General features: G+C 32.1%; 1 protein-coding gene across 5 annotated transcripts in view; it reads right to left on the reverse strand.

Moving 5' to 3' along the window:
* Positions 1-5,987: 5,987 nt before the first annotated feature.
* The window catches only part of ARHGAP5 (Rho GTPase activating protein 5), a 73,907-nt gene continuing 63,247 nt past the window's right edge, over positions 5,988-16,647 (reverse strand). For all 5 annotated transcript variants that reach the window (XM_076004113.1, XM_076004114.1, XM_076004111.1 and 2 more), the window contains 3 exons: positions 13,589-13,720; positions 11,017-11,122; positions 5,988-7,386 (listed from right to left, as the gene is read on the reverse strand). In XM_076004113.1, the coding sequence (XP_075860228.1) occupies positions 7,062-7,386; positions 11,017-11,122; positions 13,589-13,720 (563 nt within the window). In that variant the 3' untranslated portion in view covers positions 5,988-7,061. The remainder of the gene's footprint in view (positions 7,387-11,016; positions 11,123-13,588; positions 13,721-16,647) is intronic.

Genomic DNA, 16,647 nt, shown 5'->3' on the forward strand with positions numbered 1-16,647 from the left:
ACAATTTTGTCCATTTTTTCAGATGCCCTCAGTTGGTCCAAATCATTCCACATTACTATTAATATAAGTGGAAATCCCTTCTTGTTTTAAGTCATTTTTATTCTGCATATATGGGAACCTGGCTTTCTGTAAGATAAGGTAGTTTGAGAAAGGTCTAGTATCTTGTTACTGAAGTTAAAAAAAACAACAAAAACTTGTATAACCAAGTTTGGCTTCTTTTTATTTTAAATTTCACTTGAGTATTATTATTTTCACATAAAATGCTTGAGGTCACACAGACCAATCTTGGTACAATGAAGTAGGGGACTGACTATGCAAGGAAGCGAATAACAGGAGCTAGGACCACTGGGGTCTATCTCGGAGGCTTGCTCCATTCAGTAAGCAAGTTTGACTTATGACAATCTTTTCACACTCCGTATGTAATAGTACCTTTCTTCAGTATGAAATTCTGATGTACACTGAGTTGTGACTTCTGGGTGAAGGCTTTTCCATGGTCACTGCATTCATATGGCTTTCTGCCAGTGTAAATTCTCTGATGTACAATCAGACCAATTTATAGGTGAAGGCCTTTTCAAATTCAATACATTTATAGGTCTCTCCAGGGTTGAGCATTATGGCATACAGAGAAATATGATCTTTTGGTGACCCTCTGCCTCCACATTTAACATATACACAGATACTCAACTTACCATGGGGCCATGTCCTGATAAAACCACTGTTAAGCTGAAAATAGTGCAAGTCAAAACATTTTAGTTTGAATTACAATATTTTCAATTTAAAATGGGTTTATTCATAAATAACTCTGTTGTAAGTTGAGGGGCATGAATGCATATGATTTTTATACCACTGTAAAGTTGAAAAATCCTAAGTCATGCCATGTCAAGTTGGGGACCACCATACTGAAAGATTTCCCATCTGAATGTTTACAGATATTCACTGAGGTGTGACTTGGAAGAAGTTCCAACAACTACCACGTTTCTCTCCATTTAAAATTCTCTGACCTTCAAGCAAATTTATGCTCTAAATAAAGGCCTGTTCACAATCGGTACATATACAGTTTCCCTACTCCATGAATTCTCCAAAGGTAAGGCCTATGCCTTGAGAGGACATTCATTAATAACTGTCAAATACTTCCACATCCATTCTGGACATGATTTTGATATTTTAGGGTTTTTAAGTATTAATAACATTAATCTATGCACAATTTGAGATAATTACTATGTGGTCATGATTAATGTATAGAATGTGGAGAGCAATTACTGCCTTCAAAACTCTTTAAGTCATCCTTAAGAACAGAAATAAGGCTGTTGAAAATAATTCAGTTCTGATGTGTACAATTGTGTCTCTATTCCTACCTCCAGATGCAGTAGTAATAATACTACAGTAATAATGTAGTAAGATCTTTTAAAAGAACTGTTTCACATAGCTCTCCTTATTACTAAATAAACTGAAAAAGATAATACCTTTGGAAAAAGTTGTCATAGAAATAGAGGATAATTATCATCCTTTGTAAAATTTCACTCCAACCTATATTATTTTGAATTAAGATAGACAGCATAAATTGTTTCACATAGATGAAAATCGGAGGATTTAATTTTACTAACAATTAATGCCAAGGATCAACCAACTGTGGGCCGGCCAAATCTGGTCCACTGCTTGTTTTTTGTAAACCCAACTTTACTGGAACAGTCATGCTCCTTTATTCTATATTGTTTATGGCTACTTGTGCACTATAACAGCAGAGCTGAGAAGTACCACAGAGATCATATGGCCTGCAAAGCCTACAAAATTTACTATCTGTCTTTTCTCAGAAAAAATTTGCTAATTACACAAAAATAACATTAAATTTAAATAGATTCTAAGGTAACACAATAGACATTTATAATTAAGATATTAGATAAAACAGATTTTAGTTTGTATTTTAAAAGTGCATTTTGGTAATGGTTTCTCTCATTTCAAATCCTATAAACCAAAAAACATTCAGCAGCTGTAACTCTAATTGCCAACAAATAAAAAATCTAGAAATGAAATTTCCAAGTAAATCAGAGAATTATCTGAAGACTTGTTCTCTTAGCTAGGTATTTTTTTATCCTTTCTACCTACACATTTAAAAATAACCCACATCCTACAAAAATAATAAAGGTAGGATAGTGTGTATTGCTTCTGATTTTACTTATCTTTTTAGGGAATGGAATATAAGTCTGCTTTTTTGAACACCTAATAGACATTTATTTGAACAAAATTAAATACCAAGAATCTGGAGAGCCCCCAATTTAAAGCTGGTAAAATATTTCAATAACTCAAAGCAAGTACCTAGAAAACATTAAATGATTAGGACAAAACATTCACAGTTCAAGGTCACAAGAAAATGATCTGGTGAGCAAATACAGATACACAATTAAAACGAATCTGGATGAATTAGTGAAGCAAAGAATAAATAGGTCAATTGTTAAACTCAAACCACATATTCAAATAAAATTTAGTATGAAAATAAATCTGAAAAATGTTAAAACACTAAGAAAATCTTAACTAAATATTAGGCAAACTATTAGGATAGGAGGGCCATTACTAAATTGTTCACAATACCTAACCATTTGAAGCAAATAAAATTGGACAGAAAATCTGCACTATGGGAATAAACAAGTACTAAAAGTTGTTTCTCAACTACAAATTCTTGACAGCTACTCACAAAGTACATATACTGCAAGTCTTAGGACTCCTTAGGTAAACATGACTAAACCAGAACTACCAGCACCACATTAATTTCCAAGGTTTATAATTTTATATTTAGTAATAACTAAAATGTTAACTTTATCACTGATTAGCTTTTCAAAATTACTCTATCTGCAAAATTTCCATGAAAGACAAACATCATACAATTTAATTAAGATGTGAACAATATGAGATTCTGTGGAGTTCTCTATCCCTCTTCCCTTGACAAAGAAATAAAACTAGTGAAGGAAAAAAATGGAGTCATGTACATAGGAATGAGACTGAACTTAATAGTTAAAATTCCTGAAGTTCATTAATTAGAAGATTTTAACTGGTTTTAAAAGATCATGGTACTTGGATCACATCAAATGATTGGATGTTGGAACATAAGATATTAATACTTGTACAGTCTTTTTAAGTACACAAACATGCTACTGTAAGAAAACAATTTTCAAGAGTAGTCCCTTCCCTTAGTAAATCTTAGAAAATTTTATTTTCAGATATTTGATAACTTGAAAGGGGTAAGAACTTCAAGAGTTCAAATACAATAAAAAAAATTAAATATGTCCCATATATACTGAAACAAATCAGAAACTGTTTGGCCTAAGAATTAAGTTACTTAATTAAAAATTATTTAATTCGAGATAAACACAAAGATTCAAGTCAAACAAACCTCACCAGATCCATAGAATCTGACAACATACATCCATAAAGTTTGGCTTAATATTCACAAACCATGAAGAGAAAACAGAAATATATTCTTTGATGTTAGCAGCTCTAACTAGAATTGGCTTCAAAATAATGTCTAGCCACAGCTCAAAATTCAGATCCAGGTAACATCTGAGTCTCAGAAATCTGTGCGTTGTTTTTCCTGACCATTTAAAAAATCCAATTTTCATCTATATACACCCAGAATGAATTCTGGATCTTCTTTCATGGTGCAGTGAAAGTTCAATACATCTCCCTAAGAAAATTATCATACTGACATAATTTTTCACATTTTACTTGAAAAAAATTAGCTGATTTTTACCAAAAATATGGTAAAAATAGAGGCAACTATAACTTAAAATTACACAGCTTCTTAATGTTTTATTCATAGCAATTCTTTATACATCAGAAGCTTCACTGATATTTAATTTACTGCAGCATCCTGTGGGTGAAGCACAAAATTACATTAATTATAAACAAAGAAACAAAGCACTTTTGACTTTTCAAAATTATATATATATATTTATATCCAGTTGACAAATTGCATCACAATTATTACTGTATAAAAAACTAAAAATCACCATGGAAGCTAAGGCCTAAGTTCTTATTCCAATTGTTCCCTTTTGTTTATATCTAAAAGATATTAGAAATTAAGATTCCAGTACCTCAAAAAAAAAAAAAAACCCCAAAACAAGTCTATATTATTTACATATGGTATGGAAAATAAAAGCTGCTTTTTGGCTAACTTAAATTGCCGTTACCTACAGTATTTACATTGTAAATGCCAGGGGAAAAAGCACTACTAACAAATACCATTTTGAGCAGAAATATATTATGTCTGGAATTTTGTTCTTAAATTAGCTGTATACCCTAATAAATGTCTGTTGAATAGAATTTGACTTCTAATTAATCTACTTAAAGTTTGAAACAGAGTTATCAGTATGCTTCTTTATATTGCTAATCTAGATCCTGGTAAGTCCAATATTGTAATAACTATAAGCACTAAACCTGAAATGAAACAATGGCAACATGTATAGATGGAATTTTATTTAATATTATAAAATATAATGCCTTGATATTTACCCATAATTATGAGACTACCTGTTCTTTTAATCCTTTAAGAACTCTCATATATGATAGATCCCTAAACAGTGAAACCTTTCAGCAACTTACCAGAAAAAAGGTTAAATTATGTTATTTTGTTCTTAGAATTATTTTTCTAATTTAAAAACGTATTTAAACCCTTTGCAAAAACAAACACAATCAATTCAGTGTAACAGACTGAGCTTTAAACCGTACTTTAATTTTCAATAACTGCAACCTACTGGTCAATTGAACCAAATGTAGAATATTTAAATGGCTAACTATGAAGTGTGTCAAATCAATGATAGAATGCATAAAAAAGTGGAGCTAAATTTTGGGGAAGGTACAAGGTGGTTAATGTGAAAATGGTAAATGCTAATTTTAATAACAAAAATGGTACTAAATGCAGGTGAACATTAAATTAACACAGTATAAAAGAGAATAGCTTAAATAAACTGGGATTCACATATTACAATAGCAAAGTTATGACAGAATGAACTGAAGACACGAACAGTTCTGAAAATTCTCTTTTCAGCCTACTTCCAATAGAAATAGTCAGGCTTTTTTCCTGTACATAGTTTGATGCTTTGTCTATACCATATATAGTAGAAAAATAAATTCTTTAGCAACCTAGAAACAGTTTATAAAACTCTTAAAGTTTAATTTTCTTTGCCAGACATGCCAATGTTAAACTGACAGCTATAAATTAAAGCTATATAGACAATAGGTATAAGTAATATAGAACAAGTTAAGAATACTACATTTACCGGATTTTTTCTTTTAAAAACTACTGTACTTTCTTATTTCCTGTGTGCTTTGCAATAGGAATAATAGGGACTTTGTTTTTTTAGAAAAGATAACATGTAAGAGTATAACACAAATAAGATAATCTATAATATACATGTACTTCAACAGCAGCCTGGTTCATGTCAACATCTCGGTTTGGAAGTTTAAAATTGGAAGTACAATACCTAGAACAGAACAATTGGGAAAGACGATATTTATTTTGGAAAAAAAATGGAGCAAATCAAACTCTTAGGAGCCTTGAATCTCAAAATCATCTATTTACTATAATATACATAACCTTAAAATTGCAGTATGAAGATTACAACATTGACCAAAGAATTTTTTCTTTACTGCACAAAGTATGAGCTAGCAATGAAAAATAAACCATATTTTTCCTTTCCAGAAAAAAAGTGGCATGGTTTGATAATGAAAGAATTTTGAATAAAGCCTAACAAAATTTACCTGTGCCACCTATTCTGAAATTTTTATCCATACATAATTTAGTGTTCTGGTTATATCTTCACTAGTAAAATGTTTACCCCTAAAAGCAGCAGTCATTTATATATCAACTCTGGTACCAACATCAAAGGAAAATATTGGCTTAAAAATGGCGCAAAAGCCATTTTGGACTTTAGTACAACACATCACAGAAAAGAATATGAATACAAGTTTGTAATATACACACTCCAAAGAGTCTGTCAGTACCCAAAGTATTTTTATTGCTATATTAGCAATGGATTTTTGGGATATGTTTTTAAGGGCCACATAAAAATAGATTCAAGGAATAGAATAAATTGAAGTCCTAGATTAAAATGTTTGGTTTAAAGAATTTTCTACAACAAATTTCATGTTTATGTATGAAAAGTTATATAACATTATATGAAAATGTCATGAAGTATTTTCTACACTATACTAAATGTATTCCCCAAGAGGGAAAAAATTAAAATATCTAAAATATATTAGATCAAGATTACAAGACCATCAATGGTCTTGATCTTTTGAACATGCATCTGTTTACAGAATTAACAGTATACAAAATGTTTATTTCATTATGGACCATAAAAAATGAGTTGGTGACAACTATCCTTTGCACAACATTGTCAACTCACTTTAGCCACAAGCATGTCCTTGGTGTGTGTGTGTAAATGAAATAGGTTAATTTGCCCCTCATCAAATCATTCACAGGTTTTACTCAGAAATAAAGATGAAGGTACAAAAATGTGAGCTATGTTAAGTGTATTTTTTTCTTTCAAACAACATCCCAAGCATGGCATAAGTAGCCTAAAATTATAAAATGCTTAACTGGGCTTTTAGTTATCTACAGTGACTGCTAGAATGTAAATTAAGTGGACCAAATTAGCACAATCAAATAACAAAACCAGCCATAAAGCAGGCTGAAAAGCATTAAATGTTTCATATAGGTGAGTTTTTAAATCATTTAATTTCTATAGAAAAATTTTATTCACAATATAATGTGACAGAAAATGCCACAGGAATGATATACTGATTGCAATAAGGTTACATGCAGCAGCAGCTTTGTATTTTTATAGCTATTTTTGTTTATAAAAATTAAACCTCTCCAGTCATGCTTATCACATGGTCTTAGATTTATAATGTAAGTGAATAAGGAATACCATATAGTTCAAAGAGAAAAATGTCATTTTGAATGTGAATTATCTGTATGAAACATGAAGTATACTACTGAACCCTGAAACATGCATGTCTAGATTTGCTTTTTGTCCAATTCCAGGCTGTTTGCAATCACTTTCTACTCATATAATACCAAGAGGATCCGTCTGTAATTGTGGTTGTATCAGCTGAGGTTGCAATGGTGGTGGTAACTGAAGTGGTACCATTGATTCCAACTGTCCTGGGTTTGAAGGTGGAGGAGGAGCCACAATGTTTGTGGTTTCTACTATTTCTCCATTGTAAAAGAAAAACTGACACTGCTGAATGAATGTTTCAACAACAGATTGATGAATCTTAGTGGTAGACAGAAACTCTCGATTTTCGAAATCAGGTCTCATCAAGGTTGGCCAAAAACAGATGGATAAGTTGTCTGCTGTCATTAGGTTGATTTTATTTTGCTGACTAACCCTGAAATTATGAAAGGAAAAAACACTTAGAAATCAAAACTCATTACATCTTTTTTGTTCATTCTACATTTAACTAGACATCCCTTGGTATCTGTGGGGATTGGTTCCAGGATCCCCAAGGAGACCAAAATCCAAGGATGCTCAAAGGCCATATATAAAATGGTGTAGTATTTCCACATGACCAGTGCAATCCTCCTGTGTATTTTAAATCATCTCTGGCTTACTTATAATACCCAACACAAATGCTATGTAAAATACAGTATAACAACTGTCTTTTAAAAATTTTTATTATTTATTTTAATTTTCCCAAATAGCCTCAATCCATGGTTGATTGAATCAGTGGATGTGGAATCCATGGATACAGAGGGCCAACTGTATATTGTAAAACAGGACATAGCAGTAAAAATCCATTTCTTCTGAGAATGGAAGTTGCACCCTGGGGTTTAAAACTTTACATATGAAAGCATATGTAATGCGTATGAAAAAAACTTTCCCTCATGTGACAAATTTTCGTGAGTTTCTGGTGATAGAAACAGGAAATGATAATTACATATCTAACTTCTTCGACTACAGTGAGAGATGAAAAGATTATGGTATGCTATCTTTCTACCAAGCTTTGGAAAAATTACTTTATTGTAACATAAGTAGGAGAATTTTTAACCTTCAAAAAATCAGTTTCTATTATACCATAAACAATCTTTTTAATCTTTAAATATCCTGCTTAACTTCATTTAAAAGACAATACTCAGTTCATAACACATTCTATCTTAAAATTCTTATTTTTAACAATAATTTACAAATGGTCATACATTACTAACAGATTTGTATCCAGTCCTTTAAATATGTGAGAAATAACGTCTACCATCATCTTCCATAACAAATAAGAGGCAAATCTTGAAACAAGATATGAGAATTATTAAATGGGGAGTTTATCCAACCCTCTCATTTCACACATAAAGAAATAATCCAGAAGTATGCAAAGTAAACGGGAACATAAATTTACAGTTCAAAAAAATTTTAACTCCAAACCAAAGGAAAATCCCCAAACACAGAAGTTGCTCATCTGAGATAAAATATATGGCCTGAAAACATGTGTTCTGTGGTAAAAGTAATGACTATTTGTTAAAAAAGACTAAATTAGAATATTCAGAATAAAATAAACCTTTTGTTAAAAAATGTTAAGTAGTTACTAGGGCCAGTTTGGTGTTTCTATGCAGTAGACAAGAGCTTATCTCTGAAAATACCTATAAAAAAGGTGAAGGACATAAGAGCATGGGCATCAGGCCTAACTGAAGAGTCAAAAAACACAAAGGAAAGGTACTAAATCAGTTAGAGATGAGGATGGCCAAGGAACACTTCTTGGAAGAGGTAATGTTTAAGTCAAAGGTAATGGGCATGGGAAGAATGGTGGAATGCAAGGGGAATTCAGTTAAAATAGTGGTTCTATAGTGTGTATCTGAATCCCCTGAAGGGCCTGTAAAACACTGATTAGATTGCTGGGGAGTAACTTTTGGTTAACTGCTGTTAGTTTAATATAGTAGAGCTTACTTGGTGTGCAGGGAAAAAGGAAAGTAAATGTAGCTGAAGAAGTTAGAGCCAGACCACTTAGTGTTAAACAGTTTGGATTTGATCCTAAGGAAATAGGATGCTGTTTAATCAGCAGTAATCTTTACAGAGAGATCTTTTAAAATGATCGTTTTAGCATCAGGATCAAGGGAGGATCAGGAGAAGAGATGGCAGAGAAAGAGCTCAATTACAAAACTAGAGGTCCCTGAATCAGAAATGATAAAGTCTGAACTAAAGCAGTGGCACATGAAAGATAATTGGAAAAATAATTTGGGGAAAAAACTGATTTGACACTCTCTAGATATGGAGAGTAAAAAAATATATATATAACCAAAGAATAACTCCGTAGATTAATTTTTGGAACTGTTGCAATTTGTCAATCACCCATTATACGTTTGTTTTTCTCCTATACTAGAATGTAAGCTCCATGCAATGGGTGACTATTTGGTTCACTGCTGTGTCCCTAGCACTTAGAATACCTGGCATACAGAGAGAGGGCCTTATCCAATTACAGTTGAGTATTCCTTTTAAAATTTAAGTCTGATTATATTATTCCTGGGCTTACTCTCCAGTGGATTCCCATACCACTCAGAGTAAGAGAGTAAATCATGCAATGTTTCTTCCATTAAGTAAGCACCCCCTCCATCCTTCACAAAAAAGAATGTTGCTTGAACTGAACAGTTAGCTTAGCAATATATGATTTATATTCTGAAGCAATCTCCTTATCTTGTAAGTAAGACATTTTGAAGACTAAAGTTAGTCAATAGATCACTCTTAATAATACTGTCCTATGAGATATGGCACAGTCCCTCTTTCCTTTCTGATCTTTCCTTCTTTTTCCCTTTTCATTAGCTATTTATCAACAAGCAACTCTTTTTTACTCTATCTCTTATTATGCCCATCCTTTACTTTGTTCCAATCACATTGCTGTTCCTCAATGCATCAAATATGCTTTTGGCTGTGTTATTTGTTACAGAGCCAAATAGTTCTGGAATGCAGTAAGTATTTAAAATAATTTTGATGGTGGGCCAGCACTGATTCTTTGAACATGTTCAGCCCTCTTAACCCTTTTCTCTACTATCTTTAATGAAGTCCAATTCTGTTTCTTTCAGCCAGACAATAATATGTTCAGAAACTATCCCTATACTCCATATTGGATAAGGTTTCCTTATAGTACCTTGTGCACATCTGTTATCACACTACCAACTACTTGTATGGTATTGTACTTTTCAAAAAAGGAAGCTGCACTAACATACTACAATATTATGTATGCTGCTACTTTAGACTTGAGGGAAGGGTTGTTAAGAAATGTTAATTTTATACTGCATTCATAGCAACAATAACATTTTAAACACTGGTTAATATCTCTTTTAAGACATATAGACTGAAATATACTTGGTTTGGGCCTTGATTTTATTAGTTAAGAAACCAAACTATAGTTCATTAAAATGCCAGTGGAAAAGATTATAAAGAACAGACTTTTGAAAAAATTAATACAAATACTAATAATCCCATTTAGTCCTCAGAACAACTTTGTAAGGTATATTATTCTCATTTTTATAGTTGAGAATATCAAGATTTAACAAGGATGAGTAATTTGCCCCAAGGTCACAGAACTAGCAATATTTCAAACCAAAGCCTGTTTGATTCCATACTTGGAGCTTTTAAGCATTAATATTACTTTTCACTTAACAGATGGTGTTGAGAAGAGTATCTTTTTAGAAAAAAGCATAAACTTGAAGCTTTACTAAGGATTGGTGCCTGAATATGAGATAACAGGATGGATAGTAATACAACATTTTTGATAAAATTTCACTGTGTGGATATCCAAACAAAATAAGGAAGATATACACCATCACCAAAGTGGTAGAAAAAAACAAATTAAACCTCTTTAAGACTTGAAGTCATAAAATGTATCACTTATTAATAAGAAAATATATGTCAGAGAACCAAAACTGAACCATATGTTTGAGTCCCTTTTTTATCTTATAATTATTGAATTTATAAAGTTTACATGTTTAAAATGTATGTTTTCTTTGCAAAAAACCCAACAAAATAAAAATACCTGTTTAGATGTGTTATCACATATCTGAATACATCATAGTTTACAGGATGAAATTTCTTAACAATTTCTTTCAAGGCATGAAGACGTTCTGTTTTATCTGGGATTTCTGTAAAATTAAAATGGTGAAGAATCAGTGTGAAAGTCACACACTTAAAATTATCTGATAATGTTTCCTTCTATGTTTACTACAAGATATTTGAAAATGTATTTGAAGCTTATTAGGATAGGTAAACAAATTTTTAAAAAATGTTCTAAAGAATCTAAATTAAGAAATCACTTCAACTAATATTACGTATTTCTGTAACATCATTTATTAGTATAGACTTTTTACAAGTAAACCTAATTATTGAAGATCAAAGTGACTCAGCACTGATAAAATGGGAAATGGTATATCAGTAATTTACTTATGCAATTTATAATTTATAATTAGATATTCATTTAGAATTAACTACTTATAAATCTGTTAGGCTTTTAAAATTCATCCTAGGGAGAGTAAATATTTCAGGATTTGTGGGTACAACTACTCAACTCTGTTGTAGCACAAAAGCAGTAATAGTATGTAACAAATGAGTATGGCTGGCTATATTCCAATGAAACTTTTGAAATTTGTATTTCATATAATTTTAATGTGTCACGAAATCTTCTTTTCCTTTTTTTTTTTTTTTTTTTTTTGAGACAGAGTCTCGCTTTGTTGCCCAGGCTAGAGTGAGTGCCGTGGCGTCAGCCTAGCTCACAGCAACCTCAAACTCCTGGGCTCGAGTGATCCTTCTGCCTCAGCCTCCCAAGTAGCTGGGACTACAGGCATGCGCCACCATGCCCGGCTAATTTTTTATATATATATCAATTGGCCAATTAATTTCTTTCTATTTATAGTAGAGACGGGTCTCGCTCTTGCTCAGGCTGGTTTTGAACTCCTGACCTTGAGCAATCCGCCCGCCTCGGCCTCCCAAGAGCTAGGATTACAGGCGTGAGCCACAGCGCCCGGCCCTTTTTTCCTTTTGATGTAAACAGTATTCTCAGCTCAAAAACTGATGACAGGCTGAATATTGATGGCCCTTGGGCCATATGTTTATCCCCACTATAATTACTTGTAACGTACTTTATCAAAAATTCTTTACAGGCAGTGTAAGTATTTAACATAGTTACTCCCCAAATCTATGCAACTGTGAAACAGGATAACTGAAATGTGGCTCCTGTGATAAAATGGGATATAAGAGAGTACTTTCCTGCTCTTCCCCTCTCATTTCTAAGCCCAATGTGCATACCATATCATTATGGTAGTACCAACAAATGCTCATTTGTTACATATTACTTCTAAATCAGTCCTCAAAAATTTCCTAAGTAGGGATGTTCTGAGGCTACTTATTTAAGGTCAAGAAATCAGGAATTCTAAGCTATCAATTCAATCATTTCCCCAGTTTACATATGGGAGTATATATAAGGCAACAATACCTTGTGACAATATATTGAAATGTTTTTAATCTAAAAAACTGAGAACTTTAACATAATCGAAACTATAATGAAGCAGTCTCACTTTAAAAAAACCTGCAGACTTATGACCAAAAGGAAATATTAGAAATATTTAAAATACACATTAATCTTTGCCATTGAAAAAAAATGTGAATGAAGAACTAGGTTAACTGAGGGTCAAATAGACCTTAGGTCTCATTTTCCAGGTAAATGAGTATCTGTTTCCCGGAAACATGTGGATGAATGATTCTGAAGTACGAATAAATATTAAGTACCCATGTTCTTGCCTTACTTTTTCCAAATATGACTCACAACATGAGGTCTGCTATGGATTGAAAAGTGTCCCCCAAAGTTCAGGTGTTGAAAACTTAATCCCGAAGGCAACAATGTTTAGAGATGATGGATTAATGCTGTTATTGCAGGAGTGGGTTAGTTATTGCAGAAGTGGGTTCCTGATAAAGGTATGAATTTAGCCCACTTCCTGCCTCCTGCATGTTCTCTTGCCCTTCCACCTTCTGGCATGGGATGATTTAGCAAGAAGGCCCTTGCCAGACGCCGGGCCCTAGACCTTGGGCCTCCCAGCCTCAAGAACTATAAGAAACAAATCACTTTGTAATTTATTTAAAATTACCCAGCCTGTGGTTGTCTGCTATAGCAACACAAAACAGGTATAAAACAAGGCCAAAGTAAATTTCCTTGACTTTAAAAACTTTAAATGGACATGTGTGCACATCACCCATAAGTTAATATTTTACTGAAGTACATTATACATACTTCATTTGAAGGGTTTACTTAATTTTCTTAAAATACCTTTGAGTTTGAATTAAAAGCACAAACCTCGAACATCTAGTATAATGATCTTCAAAGTTTTAGGAGTATTTAAGTCACCTGGGGGCTAGGTAAAACTGAATATTCTCCAAAGCCATCTCCAAAGATTCTGACTTTATTTTAATTTAGAGGAAAATAGCTTTAAGAAAGAATTCCAGAAAGTTGAATTATTATTAGCTACTTATTCTAGTGAATGACAGATTTTAATACTCAACAATCAATATTCAAAAACTGCCATTATTATCCCTCTCATAAAAAAGAGGTTTATACTTACTTGCTGCTTCCAATAGCTCTGGATGAAGAGAATATGGAATTAAGGGATCTGGCAGATCTGCAAAGAAAGCTTTAAGAGCTCCAGCTACAGCATTTACTGTTACTTCCATTGACACTAGATTGATATTATGATCTACAAGACAAAAGTAAAATTTTAATTTATATAAGAAAACTTTAAACATAAATTCAAGTTTTCTCATTGGCTGCTTTTCCTTATACGTTGACAAACTACATAGATATGGGAAAATACAACCAAGCAAGAAGCATTTTATGTGACAAATATGCTGTTAGACTTATTAGTATATTTCAGAATTTTACTAATATCTATCTTTTAAATTTATTATGTTTGCATAAGCCATTTAAAAGGCCACAAGAGCCAGGCACGATGGTATGTGCCTATAGCCCCAGCTACTCAGGAGACTGAGGTGAAAGGATTACTCGAGTCCAAGAGTTTGAGTCCAGCCTGGGCAAAAGAGGGAGATTAGTCTCTAAAAAATTTATTTTAAATAAAAATAAAAGCCATAAGGAAATAGGAAGATAAAAGAAAGGAATTATGCATATAAGTTGAGTATCCCAAATCCCTAAATGTGAAATCTGAAATGCTTCAAAATCTTAAACTTTTTAGTGACAACATGATGCTCAAAGGACACACCCACTGAAGCGTTTCCTATCTGGGATGCTTAACTGATTAAGTATAATGCAAATATTCTAAAATAGGGGAAAAAACCCCCAAACCCCAAAATCCAACACACTCCTGGTCCCCAAGAATTTCAGATAAGGGATACTCCACCTGCATAAATTCTGATTTGAACTTTTTAACTTTACTATTAAAATTTTTATGTAAAATGGCTTAAGTAGTTATCAATGAAGTTCTGATTTAAAAAACAAGAATGAACACACTAAAGGGATAGATATCGTAAAGTTAATGTGATATTAACAAGTTACTTAAATATAAAAATATAGACCTGCAAAAAGAAAAAAAGTATCCCCATCACCTAGAGAGAATCACTGTTTACACTTCAGCATGTTTCCTTTCAGCCTTTGTCTACTCATTTAAAAAAAAAAAAAGCCAAATCATCTGTACATTTTATATTGGATTTCACTTTAAGGAATTATTCAAGGTTATTAAAATTTCACAATCAACTTTTAAGAACATTTTGTTTTTGGCCAGGTCACAATTATTTATAATGTAATTTCAAACTTGCAGAAAAGTTGCAAGAATGGTACTAAGAACTCACATATATCCTTAACCCAGAATCACCAACTGTTAAACATTTTGCCCTAGATAGACAATTTTAACAGCTATATAATATTCCCCTAAGACCAACAGTTTACATAATATTCTATTTCTCAACATTCAGGTTTATTTCATTTAAAAACATCATAAAAATATTACAAAGATGCTATGAGAAACACTTGTATGTATTAAAGCTTGTATGTATTAAAGCTTATTTCCTTGGGCCACATTCCTTGTAATAATAGCTTCCCAATGAACATTTAATATGGTGCCTGGTACAGAAAACTCTTCATATGCATTATCTCATTATTCTCATAGTCACTCCATTTTAGAAATGAAAAAATTGACAATTAGAAAGATCAACTTGCCTGGGGCACAAAGATAATAGCCGAACCAGAAAGCAAAACTAGGAAGTCAAATTCAAGAACCTTGGTATTAACTACAACCCTGCATTCATTCTGGAAGTGAAATTCTACCAGTTTAATATTGTAATGTCTAAACAGTTTCCTTAACATAGTATTTTTAAAAAATGGGATACAGACTACACAATACTCTTTGGCTACAAGGCATGAACATGCACCCCCCCACACTTGACAAGTGACATTCTGCTATTTTAACATAAATCTTCATTATTTTACATTGCTATCTAGTATTCATTTTACTTGTTAGACACATAGGTGGTTCCCCCAATCCTTCTAAAAAAATTACAAACAATATTCCAACATATGCCCGTGTAAGTCTATCTTGGTATGCTTATGCAAAGACTTCTAGCAAAGACACTTGCATTTTAACAGATATCATAAACTGCCCTTCAAAAAGCATGCGCAATCAATAGTGTACAAGATACCTGTTTACTATACCCTACCAACAACTTTTTCATTCTGATAATAAAATAAATATAACCCTTTTTATTTTTATTTCTTTATCGACAGTGGCTGAACATATTTTCATGTATTTATTGGTCGCTCTCTTCTGATATAAATTGCTTAATCTACCATGGTATTCTGTACCCTCCCCAAGATTATAGTTTGTCTCCTGATTTTGTTTATATTTTATCCACACTCTCATACAGAATTTTTACATTTTTAGGTAGTCCAGTCTATCATCTTGCTCATACTTCTAGGTTTCATATCAAGTTTTAGGCTTTTTCATACTCCATGACTATAAAAATATCAATTAATTTTTCTCCCTAGTACTTAGAGTTTTCATTTTTTACATTTAAATCTCTGATTACATATAGAATTTATTTTAATATAAACAGGAAATTCAGCTTTTAAACTCCCAATGGTTCGTTATCCCAACATCATGAAAAAACCTTTTAAATAAGTACTGTCTTTGATATACAAAGATGCTAATCTACTGTAAGCCAATTTATTGCTTTTCTAATTCTGATGATGATTTATATAGATTCAGTCACAATCACAATTATGAGATAGCTTACTGGATTAGGAATATGAAATATGAGAAGACACTGAGAATATATGGGCTATAAAATATCTAATCTCACCTCAAAAATATTTGTTTTATACTATTCCCTGCAGTCTCAGGTAAGAAATATTTTCTCATTATTTCAAAAACAAAATCCACTCTATTGCATTCCATTTCTTTTGGACGTAATAAGGACTTTGTTTCAATACTTAATGCTTGCTTTTTTAGTACCTTCTTTCTTATTCACTGGCGGCTCTTCTGCCTTCACACTTACATTAAAAACATATACAAGACTGTGTTTTCTTGACCCAACTGCCTCTTATTGTTCTTTTCAGTCTTTTTTTTAATTGAAAATGTATTTTAAATGTTTCATATTATCTACTTCCTTTTATAAT

Source organism: Microcebus murinus, chromosome 6, assembly GCF_040939455.1.
Source record: "Microcebus murinus isolate Inina chromosome 6, M.murinus_Inina_mat1.0, whole genome shotgun sequence".
Lineage (NCBI taxonomy): Eukaryota > Metazoa > Chordata > Mammalia > Primates > Cheirogaleidae > Microcebus > Microcebus murinus.